The sequence below is a fragment of the Amphiprion ocellaris genome, chromosome 10 (genome assembly GCF_022539595.1).
Source record: "Amphiprion ocellaris isolate individual 3 ecotype Okinawa chromosome 10, ASM2253959v1, whole genome shotgun sequence".
Lineage (NCBI taxonomy): Eukaryota > Metazoa > Chordata > Actinopteri > Pomacentridae > Amphiprion > Amphiprion ocellaris.
Genome location: NC_072775.1, coordinates 8,290,156 through 8,314,297, shown reverse-complemented (window position 1 = coordinate 8,314,297; position 24,142 = coordinate 8,290,156). Strand labels below are relative to the sequence as shown.

At 38.9% G+C, this 24,142-nt stretch overlaps 3 protein-coding genes across 5 annotated transcripts; all 3 read left to right on the top strand.

Annotated features, from left to right (window-relative positions):
* Positions 1–260: 260 nt before the first annotated feature.
* Positions 261–3,499, top strand: LOC111588089 (caspase-8-like). Its single transcript, XM_035942901.2, has 6 exons — positions 261–569; positions 643–983; positions 1,091–1,128; positions 2,061–2,166; positions 2,513–3,044; positions 3,168–3,499. The coding sequence occupies exons 2-6, from the start codon at positions 650–652 to the stop codon at positions 3,313–3,315; spliced, it is 1,158 nt and encodes a 385-aa protein (XP_035798794.1). The 5' UTR covers positions 261–569; positions 643–649; the 3' UTR covers positions 3,316–3,499.
* A 143-nt stretch (positions 3,500–3,642) lies between these two features.
* Positions 3,643–8,033, top strand: catip (ciliogenesis associated TTC17 interacting protein). 2 transcript variants are annotated; one of them, XM_055014816.1, is made up of 9 exons: positions 3,643–4,516; positions 4,758–4,910; positions 5,001–5,056; positions 5,511–5,597; positions 5,783–5,950; positions 6,038–6,162; positions 7,226–7,302; positions 7,386–7,453; positions 7,608–8,033. In XM_055014816.1, the coding sequence occupies exons 1-9, from the start codon at positions 4,411–4,413 to the stop codon at positions 7,794–7,796; spliced, it is 1,029 nt and encodes a 342-aa protein (XP_054870791.1). In that variant the 5' UTR covers positions 3,643–4,410; the 3' UTR covers positions 7,797–8,033. The 2 variants fall into 2 exon arrangements, with proteins under 2 accessions (XP_054870791.1, XP_023154006.2); XM_023298238.3 differs by having other exon boundaries at positions 4,734–4,910.
* Positions 8,034–8,325: 292 nt separating this feature from the next.
* On the top strand, positions 8,326–15,783 carry casp8 (caspase 8, apoptosis-related cysteine peptidase). Of its 2 annotated transcripts, none has more exons than XM_023298247.3 (12): positions 8,326–8,518; positions 10,685–10,854; positions 11,030–11,205; positions 11,365–11,467; positions 12,230–12,359; positions 12,447–12,499; positions 12,596–12,656; positions 12,783–12,847; positions 12,954–13,065; positions 13,232–13,359; positions 13,809–14,200; positions 15,248–15,783. In XM_023298247.3, the coding sequence occupies exons 2-12, from the start codon at positions 10,747–10,749 to the stop codon at positions 15,381–15,383; spliced, it is 1,464 nt and encodes a 487-aa protein (XP_023154015.1). In that variant the 5' UTR covers positions 8,326–8,518; positions 10,685–10,746; the 3' UTR covers positions 15,384–15,783. The 2 variants fall into 2 exon arrangements, with proteins under 2 accessions (XP_023154015.1, XP_023154014.1); XM_023298246.3 differs by having other exon boundaries at positions 10,682–10,854.
* The last annotated feature ends 8,359 nt before the right edge of the window (positions 15,784–24,142 follow it).

Here is a 24,142-nt window from a genome sequence, read left to right as displayed (position 1 = left end):
AAAAGCGGCCCACAGAAGTACAGCAGAAGACTGTTTTCTTTAAAATATGACCAGAGCACGCTGTCTGTCGCAGCCAGCTGGTAGTTGCTCCTTTTATGTATTCATGCCGTTTACCTTGGTAAAGTTAAACATCGGCTATGCACCATGAAACTACCTTAAAGGCTCAGTTGTGTGTTTTTGTGTTCTCTCTGGTGACTCTAGTGAAGAGGTTCATTGCTGTCCCATGTGGTGATGGTGAGAAACGACATTATTCAAGTTGTCCCGGCTGCTTCCGTGTTCAGTCGAAAGGAGCCGAAATGAGCCTCGATCAGCGCACTTTCTACCATTACTGTAGCTCAAGAATCCACAGGAAGTCATTGTCTCTCTATATTCCGCTGCAGATATAATTATCAGTGCTGCTGTTACGCGGAACAACTTGCATATTGGATAAAAAAAAAAACAACGGAGCAGGTCAGAAGTCCAGGTCTAGGCAGGTGTCTTTTAAGCGACAAAGTTAGAGTCTGACTGAAATCGAAAGTCGATTCCAGCGGGAACACTCCACCCTGAGCACAGTCTGGAGGGACGGCAAGGTAACAAAGTCCTATTTCAATAATTGTGTCCAGGTCTTCTAATTATTAATCTTGGTTTTATCGTTCCTCGCAGCTTCACCATGTCCGCCGAGGACACGCTGAGGCGCAACAAAACAGGCATTCAAAGGATTTTATGTGGAGATGACAGGTTTATACTCGACAAGGTCTTTGAGAATGATCTGATAACTAAACGTGAATATAACATTCTGAAAAGCATCAGAGAAGATGTGGAGGGACGTGTTGTTGAGCTTGTGGATAAGATCATGAATAAAGGAGAAGAGACCTGCCGAGACTTCCTGGATCTCCTGCAAACTGACGAGGACATTAAATCAACCTTCCCGAGCCTGAGCAACATCCAACTACCTGGTGCACGACCTTTACCCAGACCTGTCCAGGTCTCCTCATCACACAGTGGTACGTAAAGACACACAGCTGAGCTTTAGTCTGTCTCAGGTGAAGCAAACGTGTTCCAAGAGTTTTAAGTTCGGATTTGTGATTCTGTTTTACTCTGGTTTCCTCAGAGGTGTTTCTGGGACAAGACAACAAGAATCCAAAGATGGTGAGATCCTGAAATAACACAGTGCTGTATGTGACAGAGCTGCAGACTTGTAGGAAGTGTTGAAAATAAATGGAATATATAACTATAAATTAATGAAGACAACAAGGAAGTTATGTACTTTTTCCTTACAAATGATCAAAAGACACATTTTCATCTCAAAGCGTGTTGAAAAATGTGTCATTAGTCTGTAGTAACATGTAGAACATTAGCTTCGTGGTCTTGTAATACCTCATAAAATACAATATAATAGACTTAAATATTCAGTTTTGTTTATATAGCACAAATTCACAACATTTGTCATCTCACAACGCTTAGACTAGAATAGAATAGAATAGAATAGAATAGAATAGAATAGAATAGAATAGAATAGAATAGAATAGAATAGTGTGCCTTTACTGCAGTTGCCCAGTGCACAATAACATATAGATAGATAGATAGATAGATAGATAGATAGATAGATAGATAGATAGATAGATAGACAGGTCATTCATCCTTTTTGGGAATATCCAAGGCATCCAGTTAGACCACATTTTAGATTTAAGAAAAATAAGGAAAATATTGTACAAATTGTGCTGCTAGAAGAAATAAAGTAAAAGAACACGCTGGTATTTTACAAGTCTAAATACACTATAACAATGATAATAATATGAATATCGAAGGGGTGGTTGGGTCCTAGTGGATCCAGGATTATTGCACAGTGTAATAAATAAATATATGTAACAAAAGTGTGTAAATTATTTAGTAAACTGTTATTAAAGTGTACAGGAGTCACCGATTACAGCAGTGATGTAGCTTATTGTTGTAATGATAGATTGTTGTATTAATATAAAAATAAGTGTGGCTGATGTTTCATATCTTCATATTTGCATGTTTCTGAACATTTACATTTATTTTATTTTCCACATAAATGCTACCACTTCTGTCTTTTATAGGATGACCTTTATCCACTGAACAGCCAGCCGGTCGGCCTCTGTCTGATCATGAACAATGTGAACTTCATGAGCCTCGGAGTCAGAAGAGGATCAGACAAAGATGCTCGTAAGTTTCAGAGTGGATCCAATTTTTTAATGATGTGCAGTATTTAATTATCATGTGTGATATTACTTCAGGGCTGCACAGTGGTGTAGTGGTTAGCACTTTCGCCTTGCAGCGAGAAGATCCCTGGTTCGCGTCCCGGCTTTCCCGGGATCTTTCTGCATGGAGTTTGCATGTTCTCCCTGTGCATGCGTGGGTTTTCTCCGGGTACTCCGGCTTCCTCCCACAGTCCAAAAATATGCTGAGGTTAATTGATCATTCTAAATTGCCCGTAGGTGTGAATGTGAGAGTGCTTGTTTGTCTTTGTATGTGGCTTTACAATTTATTTTTCTAATTCTTTTTTTTGCAGAAAGTTTGGCAGAGGTGTTCAGTGAGCTGGGCTTCAGAGCGCTGATGTGTAAAGACCAAACCAAGGACCAGATGGAGCAAACGCTGACCTGGTTTTCCTCCCTGAACGACCACGCTCTGCCACCGCAGGAGTTCAGAGTTGAGGAGTGGTCTGGCACCGGATTCACTGAACCTCAGCAGCCTCTTAATCATGGAGATGCCTTCATCTGCTGTCTTCTCAGTAACGGAATGGAAGGTGTAGTTTTGGGGACTGACGAGAACCCTCTCGCCATTAAACACATCACCAGAACCTTCAGGGCGACCAAGCAGTCGGCCCTCAAAGGGAAGCCCAAAGTGTTCCTGATCCAGGCCTGTCAAGGATATCAGAGAGTGGATCCGGAGGAAGATAATTGTGGTGGTGGTTCCATCCCTGCAGAAGCAGATGTTCTGGTTGCCATTGCCGCTGGTGAAGGTTTTGTATCATTTAGACACGTAATAGAAGGGAGCTTGTTTATCCAGTCTGTGTGTCAGCAGCTGAGGGAGCGCTGTCCAAGGTAAATATAAAGCTTGAAGAAAATGTGAAACATCCACAGTTCTTTGTATTCTGTAGAGCCAATGAATTCCCCAGTAGTATAAAATGTCCACTTTATTTAATCAGAATCTATGCTCTGTTTTAGGGGTGAGGACTTATTGACCATCTTACAACATGTGAAGAATGACGTAGGTCAGAAAAGGTTCCCCAATCGACCTGATAAAATACTGCAGATACCTGTTGTGGCGTTCACCATGACGAAGAAACTTGTGCTTTCACTGCATCACCACTGAGGCCACGAATGATGAAAACACAGCAGACTTTTCTCATAATTAAAGGTGTATAATGGTTTCTTAAAACATTTATTGGCCTTTTTTAAAATCATTCTAATCTCTTATTCTATATCACATTGAATCTTTGTCTTTTATACTGTCACACATTTTCATCAGAGAATAAAACTGAAATTCTGGGTGATCACTGGTGGGTCCTAGTTTGAATCGCATAGACTCAAGATTTTTATAACAGTTTAAAAGAGTATTTGCAAACAAAAGCTCTACATGATGAATTCTGGTAACATTTACACGTTTAAGATATAAATAATTTAAACTTACTATGTAGTTCTTAATGACGCATGGAGGGCTCACAGAAAAGAGTTTTTAAAGCTTGTTTACAGACTTCTCATACTGACCATCTATTTCACAGGTCACATATGGTGTTTTCTAAGATGCATATTTAATCAATATAGTTTATTAGTGTGATTTTCACTGTGCTAAATAACTACCATCATTTTGTTTTAACTTTTATCACTGTATATTATCACATATTTATTAAATACAACAGTAGAATAGAATAGAATAGAATAGAATAGAATAGAATAGAATAGAATAGATGTTCAATATCAGTGATTAACAATGAATGCATTTTAGCAGCTCTTTCTTTGGGTTAGCAGCACACAACAAAATGTAAATCTTTCTGTTTTTAATAGACATTTCCGCGATATAGATATATTATTAATTTTAGTTGAATTTTGTTTGTATATTATCAGTTATAACTTCACCATGGCCTTCCACACGGAAGACTTTTGCAGACTTTCACTGTTTTTACTCCCAGTTTGTTTCTGCGCATCACATACAATCCATTCTGCGCTAATGCTTCATCATTTACGGTACCACAGCGTCGTTACCATGACAACTCGGATTCGTTCGTCTTCTCCGAAAACAAGCCGCACACAGAAGTACAGCAAGAACACTGTTTTCCTTAAAGTATGACCAGAACACGCTGTCTGTCGCAACAGAAGTCTGTCTTGTGAAGCTGCTCCGGCTGCGCAGGGATTTTTTTTTTTTTTTAAACACCGGGAGCATCTGCCATAAATACAGGCAGCGTTCGTGATGGAAGCCCCGCAGGAAGACGTGGCTACTGTCGGTGCCTCAGCGGCGATTGAAGGGCAGCAGTTGAAAGCGTCGGAAGAAGCAATCGCATTCATGTCCAGCATCGGTGAGTCCACAATTCTGCTCTAATTTCAGGCCAGTAGGAGACCAGAGCTGCGTGCGTCTGAGCGCCCACCACCTGCTTTTGGCACATCTTGAGACGCTCCAGTGGGGGGAAATAAAAACAAACTGGACACTGTTCATTGAATGTGAGCTGTAGTAAAGGTCAAATGAGCTTTAGAGCTATTTCACATTGCAGCTTGATGTCGTCACACTTCCCACAGAGCCTCAGAAGTGCGTGTTTGCAGACTCTCTGGTGACTGTGTCCGAGGGAGGCAGAGATCTGGGGAAGTTCAGTGTTCAGGTGGAGTTTGGCCGCAGAGTCCAGCAGCCCTGTCTGCTGCTGTATGCTCAGAGCCACGGAGCCATTGATGACTCCCCCTGTGGGACAACAGTGACAGGTGAGACCAGCTGACATCTGCTATTTTCCATGTAAAATGCAGATGTGTCAGCACGCTTCCTTTAACGCCTGCCCTCTTTGGTCATTTCAGCCTACCTAACTTCTGACCTGGAGGTGCTGGAGGAAGATTTCCACGAGTATGTCAAGGTGAGTCAAGCTCCCTACAGTCACATTGTTGATTTTAAGATTTGTTTTAAATGGGTTGGCGCCGCTTTACTTAACAGGACTTTTACACAATCACATCTAAGTTAGAGCACTGACGTCGACCAACCAGATGTTTTTCGGGATCCAACCTTGAAATTAGATGAAATCAAGCCACCGCAGTAGCTGCTTCTAATATCTGAAACCATGTGAGAGCTCTTCAAAACTTCAGAAACCTTTAAATCACTCCTTAAGACCCACCTCTTTTCATTGACTATCTGATTCAAGTGGAGCTTAATATCCTATTTTACTTCGATTTGTGTTTTGTTTATAAATATTTTCTTTGACTAAATTTGGCTGCTTTGACATTTCTGCTGACATGGATCAGCAGTTGCACGATGTATAAAAACATCGCATTTGCCTTCCATCCTTATATTTTCCTCCTGAATCCCCTCCTCAGGTCAACGGCCACAGCTTGGACAAGAGGTGTCACATGGTGCAGCGTGACGGACAGATGGTGATCGATAAAGTCACAACTGTGGGAGAGGTTAGAGGAGAAGCAGTGCTATGAGAACAACTGCATGACACACTAACAAAGCAGTATTACAGACAGGTTATTTAGCAAAATTAGGCCCTGAAATATCCACCAATTCTTGCTTATTCTTGAGATGTTAACAAACCTGCAGTTGGGAAGTTACAGTGAGTTGTAAGCCTTTTTTTGTGCGTGAACAGGAGGTGACAAAGGAGAGCGTTTCTCATCCCATGTCTGTCCTACGAGGGCTGGTAACTGAGGGCTCCACCTTGTTGCTGATGCGTCTCATGGCTCTGAGGAAAAAGGTGCCAGAAAACATGACGTTTGTCTCCTTGGACCAACGATTGCGCATCATCCACACCACCTTTGTGAGTTATTACGTCTGACTCAGACTTCTTAGTCCATCGTTGACTTATTTGAACGGTGAAGTGTGATCGTTTTGTGTCTTTGGTCAGAGTGAGCTGGGTCTGAAGCAGCTGGAGGTTGGAGGTGAGACACTGGAGGCATTTGGAGTGGAGAAGATTGTTCATTCTGTGGAGGACAGTCCTACCGCTTGGCACTGCTACTTCCTGGATGACGGGTGAGCTCAATGACTATACGCTACCAGTCAAAAGTTTGGACACACCTCCTCATTCAATGGTCCATCCATCCATTACCTACACCGCTTAATCCTCATTAGGGTCGCAGGCTGGAGTCTATCCCAGCTGACTTAGGGTGAAGGCAGGGGACACCCTGGACAGATCACCAGTCTATCACAGGACTACACATAGAGACAAACAAGCACTCACATTCACACCTATGGACAATTTAGAATCACCAATTAATCTGAGCATGTCTTTCGATTGTGGGAGGAAGTAGGAGTACCCAGAGAAAATCCATGCCACACAGAGAGAGCTCCACACAGAAAGATCCCAGGATGCCAGGATGCAAACCGGGGATCTTCTAGCTGTGAGGCGACAGTGCTAACCACAGAGCTACTGTGCAGCCCTGTATTTGAAGTAGTCAATGCCATAATTTGATTTGTACAAACTCTCTCCTGACAGTGATCAAATAGCAGGAAATTTAAAATTCCCCACAAATCCTACCAGCCTTTAACAAGTGTATGTCCAATGTTAGGGTAATTGCAGTGTAAATGGAACTATGGCCCCTGTCTGTGTTTAAACTGTGCTTTGGTCAGTGCATGGTGATGAGGAAAACATGATTTGGCCTTTAAGGGGCTGAACCCTTCATGCTTTAATGAACATCATTTTTGTCATTACTTAAAGTCAGTGATTGTAGGAGGCAATGAGGGCTCCAAACATTACGTTATACACTACATCTCTGGCTGCCTAAACAGCTTTGAGTATAATACCACCACATGCTGGGAGAGATCCAACCAGAATTTGCATGCAAACTGGGAAAACAAATGATTTATAACCTGTCTATCATAAATATATAAAATAACCTTAAAGCTTTTATCCTGATGAGAAAACCTTAAGATAATCAGAGTAAATGGAGCATATGTGTTTGTGTATGAGGGAAAAAAAGAGAAAAGTCACTGCAGGTAATTTAGTTTTATTGCTCATGTTTTTAGTTATTTTTCATGTGCATTGTATTTGCAAAGCCCCTTAAAGCAAATTAGTGAGCATATTTTCTGTGATCAGACACTTGGCCAGCAGAGTGCAGGTGGGATCACCAGTCGCTATGAGGCTTCTGGAGCTGCCATCAAAAATAGAAAAAGGTAATTATTCCCTCACACTGAGAAAACAGGAATTCTTCAAATGAAACAGAGTCACTGATGCTGTTTATTTGTCTGTGCGTTAGGTTTTGAAAAGATCCCCCTTGTCTGGGAAGAAGACATGCAGATGCATTCAGAGTTCCTGGACAGAAAGGTGACCGAAAAAGTTCTCAGATGATACAACTTGATAGAATTTATTCAGTCAGACTTTACTTTATTAATACAGGTTCTTCTCACATGCCTTATATTACCCTGTAATTCATTTAAACACTGCGGAATACAAATGTGTTTATGTCTTGTTGTGGCAGGAGGAGCTGAAGGCTGGCCATGCCTCATACCTCAGACAACATCCAGAGATCAGGGCCCTCATGTCTGACTTTCTGCAGTTCTTGTTGCTGAGGAAACCTGATGACGTCTTCCAGTTTGCCAGAGAATACTTCCTTCCTTTTGCACCTCGCCGTCCTCCAGAAGCAGACCCGAAAGCCGAGTCGCTTTAAAAGCACACTTAAGGGCACATCTTGCATGTTACAAAACTCAGTCTTTTTCCCTGTTCATTTATCACAATATCTCACACTGAAGTTTAATATTCACACTTGTTTTTTTTCTTTTGAATGATAGCTAATAAGTGGTAAGAAGGGGAACATGGTGGAGAGGAGCAATTACTTTCAAACTTGTGGCTGTGTGATCTTTTCACAGAACTTTATTGATCTGAATAAACTGATTTGTCAAAAACAGTGTTTAGAGTTTGGTCTTATTAGCTATATGGTTTGTGCAAGGCAGTTACAGTAGCTGTGTGCCAAAGCAGCCGGTGTCCCTTCAAAATAAAAGTGTACAATTGTAAACAGAACGACGTATGACAATATGAAATGCGCTACCACTTTGGGGTTTAATGTAGATTTAAAACAAACCAATATAAGAGCTACGGGGCAGAACTAAACGCTATTTGAAATGTCTTTACTTCGTTTACAAGGCTTTTATTTTTTAAATTTAACACAGCTGAGGCGACCTGTGTGGGAAACAGGCACGCGCTCACTTCCTCTGAAAGTGAAATTCTGAGCGGCAGAAAGTCAACGACCGAAACACGGAGAAAAACAGTAAAATAAACGAGTTAGTTTGTTCAGCTTTCGCTCGTAAGTAGAGGTAATTTTACTAACATACGGAAGACGCATCTTTTCGCTTTTGTGGCCGTAAAGTTTCGGTGACGGGCGAGTCGGCAGCGGTAAGTTTTAACGTCGTAATAAAACCCACCTGACGGGTAACGCTGCTTCAGGCGACACAAAAAGTACACACCTCGACTTTAATGTACTCTAAACTGATTTAAAAGTACACTGTGTATGTAGTAGTACCGCCCAGGTTTGAGAGAAAACTTTATAAATGTGTAATTTAACTCGTCGTGAAGTCAAACAGACGTAGGGGCCGTGGCTGGTGTTTTCGCAGAGACGTCACTTTAGCATATTGTCGTCAATGTTAGCACCAAGTCCACGAAGAACTGTGCTTTCTTTATAATGTTTTACTTAAAGCCACCCTTGATATATGTTTGATGAGCTCTGTCTCGTTTAGAATATAATTTATGTTGTTGTTTGTTACTTTTATCCTCATTTGTAGCTTAACTTCATATCAATGAGGTACGTATTGTTTACTCCAATATTGTATTGTTAAGAAAATGGCCCCTAAAATCCACACCACTTTGTTTACTAGATAGCTACTCTGGTTTTAGTGACTGTAAAGGTTATCAGTATAGCACTAGAATAAACGCTTTTGAAATCAACAATAAGGAGAAAGTGAACCGTATAAAATTCTATTAATGCTAAGAACAACATCAGCAAAAGAAACAGACTTAAAAAGAATTACAGGTGTGGTATTGCTATAATGTATATAAAATATGGCCTCCAGAGGGCTGTACTACCATGTGAGATTAATGGGGTATATTGAGCCTAAAGCCAGAATCTTCGGTGTCACCTTTTGAGCTGCTCGGTCACCATGTTATTTTTTGCTGCTTGAAGTTATGTCTGGAGTTTCAGATTTAAATCAGCTATAAGAAGTGCCACCCTTTCACCAATTCTTTTCCTGACAATTCTCTATGAGATTTCAGCTGATGGAAATAACAAAGCTGTGTATTTACAGTAGTCAAAGTGTATACGTTGCATTGCCACTTGAACCTGGTCTCCACATACATTTCTGGAGTATCATGTTTAACTGTATAAAGTTAAAAGTTTCATAGTCCTAATGGGCAGCAGCTGTCATGTTAGAAATATGCAGCTGCAGAAAGACTATATATATATATATATATATAAAATAAAATTGACATCACTGACAGTTTTCTACCAGCATGTCTGTCTTGCATCTCTTGCAGTAATGGCACTTTTTGCTGTTATATATATTTATATTCCTCACAGCTCTCCATTATACCAACCTGTTTTTCTCAATTAAAGTAGAAAGCAGTTGATCAGTCTCTTTTGTGCAGAAGAGGAGTCAAATCACAAATGGAATGCCTCCTTTTATGAAAGTGCACTCAGCCTGAATGATGAAGAAACCTGGGTTAGCAAAAAGTGTTAAAAATCACTGTCACAATACACATTATCTCTGGGGTTTCAAATTTTATCAAGCTCGCTAGCACCAAGAAAGCCTGGCTGTGTCAAAAGTGTTTCGTAGTACAGCGAAGCCAATGCAAAAGTGACTTAAACCTGCTTCATCTGTCACCTCAGTAAACAATTTCTTAATGAGTTTGTGGTCACAATCACTAGTGTCTATAGTGGTTTCTATAGTTATAGACAAGTAGCTGCCGTATCACCATGTGTAGTGTTCTCAAGCTCTCAGTCAGATTCTTGCTTGTTTGTTATTTCTAGTTTCAAAAGACCAAGATTGTGCCTGCCAAATTCTAAACTCGACAATTCAAAGCGAAAGTTCACAAACCAATATAAGATGTCACTGTGGCTGTGTTCATGTTTTCTATACACAGACTATGGTAAAAGGTGGTTAATAACATGCACATTCTGTCTCTTAATTTGACTGTAGGTAGTTAGTTTGAAAAGAGAGTAACTCAGTGACATTTTCTGGCTAGACAATGAGGCGCTTTAAAGGTGCTTTTCTGGTAGGTTTCATACCACTGGTGTAAATTAATATTTCTGTGTTATTCTTGTAACCATATCAAGTATAGAGGTGATGTTCAGAAGTGTAATATGATGTCAGTTGTTTATAGCCTGAATGTGATCTTTAGTAAATTCATTACGTTTTTGCCAAAACTACTTCATTTGTTTTCTTACCCCGTTTTTTGATTAGAAGCCACTTGTTTCTAACACACAGTTTCTTTTAAAAATGTACACTTTACATGCTATCTGAATTTGTTTCTGATTTCCCATCTTGTTTGTTTCTTTTACTCTAGTAGCCCTAACCTGTAAAGTGCTGTGAGCTGAACACCAGGTTGGTGCTGGTGGGAGTGGGTTCCTGATGGATAGGCGGTTGCTGTCCCGCATAGACGAGGAGCTGGACTCCACTGAGGTGGCAGCACTTTGCTTCTTGTGTCGGGATGTCATCAGCGGGAAACGCCTGGAGGGGGTGAGCAAAGCATGTTTCATACTGTTTTCTTTGCACTTGTCTCAATGCCATGTTTGAGGAAAATGTCACAGATGAGACTGACAGTGAGCTACCTTATAGACACTCCATATATTTACGTTCACAGATGGGTTTGTTTAAGTGAACCATTGTTTGTTTCTTGGTTGTTCTGCTACAGATCAAGGATGCAAAACAGCTGTTCTTGAAACTAGAAGAAAGAGAATTGCTGCAGAACAAATTTTTCCTCACACAGCTGCTCCGCACTATCCATCGAGCAGATCTCCTCAACCTCATAGAGGCAGACAGCAGACAAACAGAGGAAACAGATGCTCGACCTATGCTGTCAGAATACAGGTAAAAGCAGGAAGAAACTGATTTTAATAGTCCAGCATGCAAACAGTATTGGCAATTCAGTAACAGAACTGAAACACTGTCAGTTTGATTTGGAAGAGTTTCAGTCCTTTATCTGTGGTGTCTTTGTGTTTCTGTCTCTTTTCTTGCTCTGACCTTCAGGATGATGCTGTACAAGATATATGATGACATGACTCGGGAAAATCTGGAAAAGTTTAAGTTTCTGTTTAACAACGAGCAACGCAGAAAAATGGAGATGTGCAATGTGAGAACACTCTCGCACACCTAGCTAACACTTTGAAAATCAACTTGCCACACCCACAGAAAGGGGTTACATAAGTAATGATGACACATCAGCTAGAGCTTTTTCTTTTCAGGGAAAAGTTTATACACAACACTAGGTACAAAGTGTGTATTTATCAGTTAAACTCTCCTCACTCTGATCAGCATATTATTATAATTGCACCTTTTTTTCTGTCAACAGGGAATACCATCAGAATTGCAAAACATACTACTTACAGTTTTCCAAAGTGCAATGCTAACTTCTAAATTTACTTACAATCTAGCTGACGTCTTTTGTCAAATACAGCGTATTTTTTTCATGAGCTATCTCAGTTATGTTTAGGTTTTCCTGCTGAAGACTATAATAGTATTTCTATATTTGTAAATGGAAATTAATTTGTGATTTAAGTAGATCAGCAAAGATGAGCTTCATCCATAAATCACTCAGGTGATTTGGAAACCTTCCATTTTGGACATATTCAGGATTCGATTAGCAATAAGTGGTTTCATGTCTTAACAGACAACCCTCCTGTATCAAAATAAAACGGAATTATGTTTTTTACAAATAGCTAACTAGTGACTAGCTTTTTTTTCCATTTATTTATTTATTTATTTATTCATTCATTCATTTATTCATTATTTACAGACAGTTCTTCACCAGATCCATTTTATGCAGCAGAACTGATTCCTAACTTGGAATGTAACTGCAAAGCTTCTAGAAACAAAACATCTTTGTCAATTACAGACAGCGCTGGATGTGTTTGTTGAAATGGAAAAGGTGGGATCGCTATCAAATACAAATCTTACTGAGCTGCATGAAATACTGCTGGAGATAGATCAACAGCTGGCAACAACTGTGCAGAAATACATGCAAGGTATGAGACCGACATCTACACAGAAGCATGTACACACTCAAACACTGTATATCTGTGAAATCAGTCAAATGATTTTACTCGTTGCAGGGCTGCACCAGCACCAACACAGTTTACCTGTCAGCATGGATCCCCAGGCCCAGGTGTGTGTGTGTGTGTGTGGGTGTGTGTGTAAATGTGTGATTCTGAACAGTTTATCCTGAAATGAGTTTATTGACGGCTGTCACTGTTTCCCACAGAGGATCAACAACACTCCTCAGCCACAACCTTTTCTTTCCATGTCTGAGACTCAGCCCAGCTGTAAGTGGCTTTTTCAACAACTCAACTGATAATCAGTTTGTAAAACATAATATATTTATGGCCATGCTACTTTTATTGCTATTACTTATGCTAAAGATGTACGTTTACATTGTTTTTGTTCTTCAGATGGGGCAGAGAGTGTTTATTCTGATGCACAATCGACGACAGAGACCCCCTCACTTTCTGATTCGGTAACCCGTTCATAGAATCATAAATGCCTCTCATGTGGTCATTCAGTTACTCTATTACTTGAAAATTAACATTTCTGATTGCCTGTGTGTCTGTGCTGCTCTGTAGGCAGACTACTATGATCTGACTCATAAACCTCGTGGTTTGTGTGTGGTCATCAACAATGAGGACTTTTCGGGAACAGGCCTGCAGAATAGAAGAGGAACTCAGGAGGATGCAAGTATGTGTTATTGTTCTTGAACATCCACATGATCTGATTTATGAGTGACTGTTTTATCTGGTAGTTATTTGGCCATGTTCCAATCAGGATTCTCAGCGTTAATGCTATTAAATGATGATGCAAACTACTAATATACTTTCATTTGTCTCTTTTCTATGTGACGCAGAGGCTCTGAACAAAGTGTTCACTAACTTTGGCTTTGAAGTGGTGATACACAACAACCTGACTGCAAGAAACATGCGAGCTGAGATTGAAAAGCTGGGTAAAAGAAATTTTGTGAATGACGATGCCTTGGTAAGTAGTTTCTGATTCCTTCAGAGACTTTTTAGATACACTTTGTTCAGCATTTTGGACTTTTTTTTGCAGTATTACTAAGAGTTAAACTAGAAGATCAATATCATTCTCATGTATGTGCTTTAAATATGAAACAGGAAGCTTGGGCTAATTAAGATTGTCCACCATCCAACTCCAACTTGTCATTTTTGAACTTAAGTTTTTATTTACAAATGTTTAAGAAACAGCTGCTGCCTCATTAAGTGTACAGATATAATCTAACTCCTAGTGTGGAGGAGCATATTTCCTAAAATGTCTCCATATAGTCCTTTCACAGTGTGGTTAACCTGCAAGTTGCTGTGATTAACTGTAGTTCATCTTTAACAACAGCAAAATTTTAGTAAATGTTGTGAGTATTGACACATTAAGACACAATACCAATTAAAATGTGTGTCTTCTCTTGATCTAAGGTGGTATGTGTGCTTTCCCATGGAGAAAATGAGTGCGTCTATGGCACTGATGAGCAGCCGGTGGTTCTGCGAGACCTGACGCTGCCTTTCAAAAGTGGTAGCGCGCCCACCTTGGCAGGGAAACCCAAGCTCTTCTTCATCCAAGCATGCCAGGGTTCCAGCTACCAGGAAGGAGCCGTGCCTTGCCCCCCAACACCAGCACCGGAGGAGGTGGAAAGAACAAGCCCCTTGGAAGAAGACGCAGGTCCAGTCCGCAGTGAGACGGTTCCCTGGGATGCAGACTTCTTGATAGGCATGGCCACCGTGCCAGAGTGCAAGTCGTTTCGAAACACCGTCACCGGTTCCATCTACATTCAGGAGCTGTGCAAGCAGCTGACCAAATCAGCACTAAGGTGAGAGACAACCAGAAAGTTTAACATTATGGTGTGTTTCCTGACAGAACTTTAAAACTACACTTTACCCCAGTTTAATCACAATATCTGTCATAAAGTACGATCTCATTAGCCTCTTTCAGACATGCGCTCCTTTCTATTATCAGACAGTATCTGAACGTGTCGGTTTATTATCTAAGCTGCTCACTTTTCACTAAAAGTCACAACACCAATCTAAGTAGGTCGAACCTAGTAACATTTATGCATCACTTTCAACATAGAACTACTCTGAACTGCATGCAGTCACTTGAAGCATTGTCTAGTCTTACACAAATGACAAATATTGTGCATGTACCGTGGCATTCTCTGTCACTGTGGTGAGTAACATTATGATAAAAGTGACCTCTGTTTGGACAGAATGCCATCACTTTAACAGACCGAAGAAGCCAGAAATGTTACATATCTGACTCATAATGAAATCGTTTCCTGCACAGTGTTGATTTTTTTCAATTAAATCTATACTGCATGATATAAAATGATCAGAATGGAGCTGCGTGTGTTCCTCTGTTTGATCTGCTGTTTTGTGTTCTTGTGCTGAAAACAGATGATAGTGACTTCTTTTTAATTACAAAATGTTTAATTACATTTTCACAGTTCAGGGTCATGGGCAACATTTTATTTTTTGAAATGATAATTTACCAAAAGCATTCAAAACCCCAACCAATCCTATTCATTGTGACCAAGTATGATTCAGGCAATGTAAGACTAACTTTTGATGCATAACTATCATGTTACTGACATAATGGCCCCATAATGTCTTCGTTTAAGTTGAAATCTGCTTTTTGTAACAGTAAAAAGTGGCCCCTTTTTTCTAGGAAAATCAACATAATGTTTCCCATCTCTCAGATTAAGGAACATGATTAAAATTCATTCAGTCATTGTACTTATCTGTGGTTCTGCTTTTGTTTTCAGATGTACTGTGGGTGTCAGACAGCAGGATGTTGTGTTTCAATGTCACTACAATTCAGGAGTTGTAATTTTTCATGTTTTTCTAATGTTTTTGTGCAGCTCGGAGAAGGACGATATACACTCTGTTCTGACGCGTGTGAACAGGGAGGTCAGCAGAGGGCGATATTTGACCCACAAACAAATGCCGCAGCCCAAGTACACTCTCACCAAGAAGCTCGTCCTCAAGTATATCTGAGCCGACTGGGACCAAGTGCAATAATAATGATGTGTCAAATTCATGGACACACATGAATGTGATTTTTTACACTGTTGTTGACTCTGTGTATGCGCGTTTGTGTGTCTGTCTGTGTGTGTCTGTATCATACAGATGGTTGGATGAATTTGAGTGTTACCTTTTATCTTTAGAATCGCACAAAAAAATTATGGCCAATAAAATGGCTTTTTTTTTTTTTTTTAAATCTTATAGTAAATACACTCTCACTAAGAAGCTTATCCTCAAGTACGTCTGAGCTAAGTGGGACCAATTGCAGTAATAATGATGTGTCAAATTCATGGACCACATGAAAGTGATTGTTTACAGTGTTGTTAACTCTGTATGCAAAAATCATGGCCAATAAAATGGCATTTTGTTAAAATCTTGTAGTATTGTCATTTTTCAAAATCAGCATGAAGACATTATTGGGAACGTGGTGCTTTCAGTCACATAATTACAGACACCTGCACATTTATTGTAATTATGTAGAAGATAAATGTTATCACCTGTATGACACACCTGCCCTCCACTTTCTAAAACTGTAAATATTAGCTCTGCACATTATGCTCCTTTAGGATGGTGTCATTTCATGGAAATATAATCAGTTTTCAGACTACGAAAGATGGATGTGGTTTAGAAAATCAATATTTCTTTAGACATTTAAAGCTGTGACTATTTTGTGGAGGCAACTAATTTTGAAACCTCTTGAACTGCTTGGTGTAACATGACAGACACAGTGGGTCAAGATTCAAGGCAATCTGGAGACCATTACATCCGTTACGATGTATATTTAGGCTTCATGGGAAATGGAAATAAGCATTTATCAGTCTAAATTTCTAGCATGGAAAAATCTAATCTGCTGCCTAAAATAAAGTGTAAACAAACTTGGCTCACAGCAATCCTTTTGGCACATATGAGGAAAAATCACCATCCTAATTAAAGACTTTCTGGGACATGCAAGTTATGTACACAATTATCTGTTAAAACAAATAATTGTGTTGATGATATTTAAACATGATATAATTGATTACAAGCAGGAAGGCAATAACAAGGTTGAACCCTGACAGAAAAAAAAACATCAATTTAAATATTGGCTGTGCAAAAACGACAAAACTACTGCATTCTTTTTACCATATTTAAATCAGCATAAACATAATTATTGTACATATATTTGCCTTATTTTCCCTGTGAAAAAGAACCTTAGGACACAATTTAATGTCACACTTTGACTCTTTTGCAGGAATTTGTTTTGCTTAAACGCCTTCTGGTTGAATCCAGACTGTTGCTGTACAACTTTTTGTGCTCAGACCAAATCGCATTAATCCCACTAAAACAATAATGGGTAATATCTGTATTTTTTTCCCTGTTGTTAATTTTGATGCAGTGACCATCATGCAATTTTACAGTCACATGTTGTAAAAGAAAAAAATACCATATGTGAAAATACAGATAATTGATGTGGACATTATTAACAGTTTTGGTAACAGTTTTGGTGTGTTTATTTTGTGTTTATCAAGGTCTGAAAACTTGAGCCTTTTTTAGCTGTTATTTTACAGATTTTGAATTATGCAAAATCACTACTAAAATTACAGAAGATAAATTTCAATTTTAATGTTGACTGGGCAAAAACAATGGACAAAACTGCACTGTTTTTACTGTATTTCAATCAGCATAAACATAATTATACATATATTTGTGCTTTTTTTTCACCCAGTTTTTGAATGTTACAGCATTCCACTGTTTTCTTACTGTTTGTTTTTTTTTTAAATTGTAGCTTAAAACGCTAAACGTGCATGTGGTTGTAATGCACCTTTTTTTATCCAGGCGTGTCTGCTGGCAGTGAGTCAGCGCCTCTCCGGCCTGCTGCTCCCACAGTGGGTGTGAGTGTGACAGATTCCTCCGGACTCCACCCTGATTTCACTTCCAGGAAACGCTCCTCACGGCCGCTTCACGTCCGTGTGCTGCTACAAGTGCAACCTGCAGACCGGGAGGGAACAGAAACGGACACCCGAACTACTTCGGTCCTCCGGGAGTCGGACGGTGACAGCGCAGAAGCTCTCATCTCTTTTCATCTGTGGGGTGAACACGGTGGACACGAGTGGACGAGTCTGAATTCGGTGAGTGAAGCTGGTTTTAAGATGGAGTCATGTTTGTGTTCACGGTGGATGTGGGGTTGTCACCTGAAAAGGCTTTTTGTTAGTTGGTGAACAGGGTGGAGTGTGTTTGAATCTGCTCAGCCATCTTTTTTCCCTTTTTTTAAACTTTGTTTTTATTGATTTTTGAGAACAGGGAGAAAAAGAGTGATAAAAAAAACAAGCGTTCACTCACCATAGTTTACATATTACAGTCATGGTGGCTCCAAGATACAATTCACAGCAACAAATAATAAATAGATACAGGAAAGACTAAAACACAGCAATCAGGAGGTTCTTTTCTACCTGGGCAGACCAGTCCTTTACCCAAGTTCATTCCATTCTGCACTGAATATCCGAAACATTAATCACTTTTTTCTATTCTGTTTTAAAACATGAATTCTACCACCTCAATCTCTCAAACATAATACCCTCAGATAATAGACTTCCACAGCTGAATAGAGACAGTCTTCCTAGCCAACGTGAAAGAAATTGAACTACCTCATTGTAATGCGTACCTTTTTTTTAGGTTTCAGTTGAGAAAACTTTTTTTAAAAAAGAAAGAGTGAGAGTCTAAATTTAGCTGCGGTTTACCTGATGAGCTGTTTGACATGCAGCTGTCTAGATATGAATCACATCTGGAAAAAACTGCTTTGAAAAAAAAATGAAAATCTGCATAGGAAGGTCAGCAATGTTGTAGTACAGAAATAGAGGCAACAATTTAACAAATAGAGCAAAAATACACTGTAAAAAAAAAGCCTGTAAAGATATGATGAAAATCTGCCAGCAAAAGTGCCAAAAAAATAAAAATAATATTGCAGTGTTCAATAAATCTGAAAATGATAAAAACAGTGGCAGATCTCTGTGAAAAAAATGTTGTATTTTTAGTGGATTTACAGACAGTAAAACTGTGAGATTGTAGTGAAACACTGTAAAAGTATATATTACTGTTTTTAAAAATGACAAATCTTTGATGTTTTTTTTTAAACAGTCAACACGTAAGTAAAACTTTTTTCTGTGATTTTGCTAGATATTATATCTAATGTAACAAGAGTAGAAAATCTATGTTAAATAGTTTCAGTCCCTAATATACGTATTTTTTGTTATATATTATTGTATATTATAGTATATTATTTTTTGCAGATTATAATACAGTAAAAATTGTGTAATTTTACAGTCAAATTTTGTAAAAGAACAACGTACCATATGTGAAAATACAGTTTTGTGATGTGAACATAATACAGTTTTGGCTTGTTTTTTGGTTTGTTGTTAATGGTTAACTACCAAATTTAGAGATATTTTTGTGTGATTTTACTAGTTAATATCTGTAATTAAACAAAACTGGGAAAATCTAGGAGTTTAAAATAGGAGTTGAAAATATTTTAAAATTTTTCAGTCCTTAATAGGCATAATTTTTGTGTCAAATGATAGCAAATATCTTTAAATGAATGTTTTTGGTTTATTTTAATGCAGTGAAAAAAGTGTAATTTTACAGTCATATTTTGTAAAAAGAACAAATTACCATTAATGTACATTCTTTTCATGTGGACATTATTTACAGTTTTGACCAATTTTTTTTATGGTTAACTAGGAATTTTTTTTTAAATGTGATTTTATTAATTATTATCTGTTATTTAGCAAAATAGGGATAATCTAAAGAATAAGAGCTAGAAAATGATTCATTGTTTTTCAATCCCTAATATACAAAATTTTTGGTTTCAAATAATGGTAAATATCTAGTGGTTTTTTTTTTGCAGATTTAAACAGTATATTTTACTGTCAAATGCTTTAAAAGAACTAATATCCATTTGGATTTTACAGTTTTGGCCTGTTTTTCATGGTCAACTAGGAAATTTAATATTTTTTTGTAATTTTATTAGTTATTATCTGTCATTTCACAGAACAAAAAACTTCTGTAAAATAACAGTAAATAGTTTGAGGAAAAAACTGTTTTAAAAAGTTAATTTTTACAGTGTAGGAAGTGCGATTTTCTTGTTTTGCACTGGGCTGTCTGACTGGATAAATGTGGCAAAGGTGTTGATTATTTTTCTTTTGTGTGTAAAGAGAATACAGCTCTGTTTCTAGACAGACATTTTGCCTCGTCACACCAGGAAAACTCAGGTGATAGCGGTTCTCTTAATGATGGCTTTGTTCCATTGACATCAGCCATGACCTAAAGGCATCATATCTCCAGTCTGCAGCAGAAACACCTCTCCCCTGTTCCCTAACATATGAAATCATCTATGGTCTGGTGATAGTTGGAACTGTCAACTAGGTATTCTCAGATAGTAGTAATGTACAGTTTTGAGTGGAAAAAGGGTTTTAATCCCATATCTTGTTGGTTAGAAAGATCTGTCTTAGTGGAATAAAACTTTAACACTATAATTAACTATAAATAAACCTTTAACACTATAGCTTGTTCATTATAAAGTAGTATTTGGGTGGAGAAAACCTTTAAAACTGTTCAAACTCAGGACAGAAAGTAGTACTTTGGGTGAAGTAGAACAACAAAGTAGAGCACTTTAATGATGATCTGATAAGCAAGAGTCCTACAACTGGGGTCCTGAAACTGCAGCGTCCTCTACTGCAGACATCTAAACTTACAAATTCTTGTTTGTTCATTCATTCAGCTGTCAGTGAGCCTCTGCACTCACACCACGGGTCGATTAATTTGTTTTTTCAGGGCTGATACCGACACGATTATTAGTAATCAAGGAGATTGATAAAATATGTGAAAATCTTGGTGCCAAAATGTAGAATAACATAAACTCCAACACAAAACTTTGTTGAAATATCTTCATTTCTGTTTTAGATGTGTTTAATTTAAAAGGGAACTTTTGCATGTGCTCCAGTACTGATTGGCAGTTACTGACATGTAGCCAATCAGATAGGGCTGTGGACGGGACTGTTCCTTCAACATTGTGATGATGCTCACGATAAGTTAACAAATGCTTAAGTGTATTAGGTATGTAGTTTCTGACTTTCTGCTTTAATATACTCACTGCTATCATAGAGTCCAAGCACTGAATAGCCCACACTCACAGAATAAAAAAATGAAATTATGTCAAACATGCTTTAATTGAACAAATCGACATTGACACCCAACCAATTAAACATAACATTAATTTAAATAAGACTAGAAGAATACAGAGGGTCTTCGGTTCACAACATCCTTGACCCTACGGCGTTTCATCGTTACGTCGGAACTGGCTACGTGAAACTAGTTGGTGAGCGGAGTGGACGAATACATCATCACGTGGCGCTATAAGACGGCTTTGTTTACATTCACCGGTTGTACGCCACCTTAGATTGTGCTACATTCACTAACTTTTTGTCCTTCATTATGGCTCCCAAGTGTGATCAAGTAGATCAACTTGTAGAAACAGTGCAACATAATCTGTTATCTTCTTGTAAAATGACTCATACATACATGAAAGTCGTTGGTATTCATGACTTTTCTGAAGAACTGATCGATATCGTGATGCACGTAACGGCTTTGTTTACATTTTCAAACAAACCAACTTATGTCAGGCCGTAGGAACGGAACTCCGACGGAAATCCGTCATCTCTCGACGCTTTCCTGGCTTTTCTTTTATTTCGTAGTTATTGTGCCTGATACCTTCACAGTCGTCTCCTCAGATGTAGACTGCAGGTTTAAGCTCATTTCAGTCAGTTATCTCATTTCACTGTTACCGTGTTAAGAATCCACTTCACTATGGGAAATAACAACAACAACAACCTCCGAGCGGCCGACTACCACACTGAAATTTTCATGTTTTGCCGAGGATTTGGATCATGCAGTAAGGCAGCCCTGCTAGTTTTTAAAATTTATTAATCCATTTTAATCACAGTGCTCATCTCCCTGTATGCAAACGTTCCACCAGAACATCGAAGCTGCGTCATTCATTTAGCTCCAGCCGTCTAAGATACCTGGGATTAGTTTAAAGAAGTACAAACAAGTTGATGTGTGTTTTTTTTCCCAATATCAGAATGATAATGAGATGCAGCCAGACCATTATGTTCTGCAGAATGGTGTAGATAAGTGACGCTGAAACCTGTTACCAACATATTAACCAACATCTGGGGCTTCATCTGATTTATTCCATTGTGTGAAAGTACAGTCCATGCGCCCAAGGCTCCATCTGATAGGTCAATGATACAACTGTTTTTCTTATTCGTTATTCGTTTACTGCATATGTTGTAATCGTGATGCTGATGGAAGTCCAGTTTATCAGTCAGCATCACTTTGCATTACATATTGAGGGCGAATCTCTGATATTCAAATAATTCTGCTGCAATGTCTGAGCTTCAACAAGGGACTGCATGGAAGCTGTTCTGATAGTTGATATGTTGAACCTCAAGTTTGTAAAAATTGTACATTTAGTTGTCTGTGACTGTTATTGTCCAATCTGAGGGGTATTTTCTCAAGTAGTGACAAATGTCGTAATGTGTCAACCAACATTCTGAACACAGCAATGTTCATTTTAGGGTTGCTTGAAGTCAAGGAAAAGCATCGAAGTCTCACATTTTAGAACCTCAAACAATGAGATTTTGCAAAAGAAGGCTAAATAACAGCTTAGGTTTATTTAATTGATTAATACTGAGGAAAAAAGACCCTCCCTTTTCTTCTAAAGACGTTGGACTACTTTGCCTCGAGACAAAAGAAAACTTATCCCTTTAAAGGGCACTCATTGAAGTACTTTCAAAATTCAAAATTTCAACCCTAGAGTGTTATTGGAGGATGTAAGACTTTTTTACTTTCATGACGTTTCAAAATTTTTAATTTTCATGTTGAAATTCAAGGTCAGTGAAGTAACCATATATGGTTCCTTGCCCATTATCATCACTTTGCACAACTACTCAACCGTAAAATGTGTGAGTTTCATCAACTAACCATGGTTAGTTTTGACGTTCGACTGCAATTATGGAAGAAGACCGGCCGCAATCCATCTTTTTTTCAACTTCGGCGAAAAAGAGAGTTTGATACGTGCCAGGCCTCTGCTGATTGGTCAAATGCTACGATGTAGTGTGCTGTAATGTAGAATGATCTTCGCTGATTGGCTGTGTGCGGAAGTTACCATATATGATCCCTTGTAATAGCATGTTCACACTTGGTAGGCTTGTTTCGATTATTACAAAATCTGACTAAACTGCTCTGTTGGAAACAGTGTGATCGTTGCCATCTGAAACTTGACTTAACTTGACCAAAGATGAACCAAAAACTGGACCAAACACTCAAGAGTGCCCAGTTCTTCTCATCAATGGATCTTTGTTGGCTGTTACAGTTCAACACACACATCGCAACTGCTGTCTTCTTGCAGTATAACTTCATTTGTCTGTCTGTTTTGAGTCTTTTATAAGCTGTTCTTGAATTGTCACATGGCGAAGAGCCCATTCAGCCAAGTTCAAAGTCAGAAAAGCTCTTCAGGCAGGTTGTGACCTTTTGGTTAGGAATTTGGTGAACACTAAGAGAACCAGAACTATAATGTAGCGTTTCTGCTTTGGTCCAGACCAAAAGAACCAGACTAGTTCAGAATATGTTTCCTCTTTTTTTTTTTTAGATTATTCTTTTCAGTTTGTTAGCTACCTTCAAGTCCACAGCTTTGCCTGCTGCAAAATGACATATTTAGAAAGAAATGTACAAGGTCATGATGACAGTGAGGGACTGCATTAGCAACCAGCAACACAAATGAAAACACTCTTCATGGGTTCTTTACTCAACAGCAGCGTCAGATTTTTCCAAATGAAATCTAAACTTCAGGCAGTCTGAACAGAAAGCAAAAATTCTGATCCTTGTCAGACCGGTTCCTGCTGTCTCGTGTGGTATTTGTGTTATTTTGTCCAGTCGCATGACAGAACCAGCTGCTGTGTGTGCTGCTCGGTGTGTGTGTGTGGCGAGGCATTTGAGGAAACGTAGTTTGTGTTGGGTTACGTAGAGATAAACAGGCTTTTTACAGTGTCATCTGTTGCAACGCTGACTCAGAACCACATGACGACTTGTTGTCGGTGATGATGAGGAAACACATCATAATCAGACATTAAATCTGCTCAAGTTTCCACAGTTTGCCAGCAACATTTTCAGAGCTACACCCTCCTGTTCATACACAGGCCTTCTTGTCCACTGACTGTGTCTCGGTGACGCCGCCGCGATCTGCTCTGCGACTGTTTGACTGAAGACACTCTTAAGCACTTTTTCCATTGATTGTTTTCTGCCCTGTTGCTTGGTGCTTGGGTTGTGATGTAATGGCAGCAGGAGGTGGAGTCGGCTCTTGAATTCTTTTACTGTGTGTATTCCCCTAAAAGTCCCACTGAGAATGTCGCCCTGCTGCATTTGGACACTTTTAAAATAACCGAGCAAATAGAAACGCGCTAAGAAACACAGATCCGTCTGTTTAATGTCATGGTTTAGTATTAAGATCTTCTCCTAAAGTCTATTTTGTGAAAGGAACTTAAAATCTAAATGAGTCACGCTGTAAAATTGGGTCGGTTTAGTTTATTAGGCACTAAAAGAATCCTGTAAAAGTGGTGCTGCTCTCTTTCCCTGCAGGATCATGGAATAGTCGGGCCTCCTGTGACTTCATTGTGCGAACATGTGTGTCGGGTTTATTA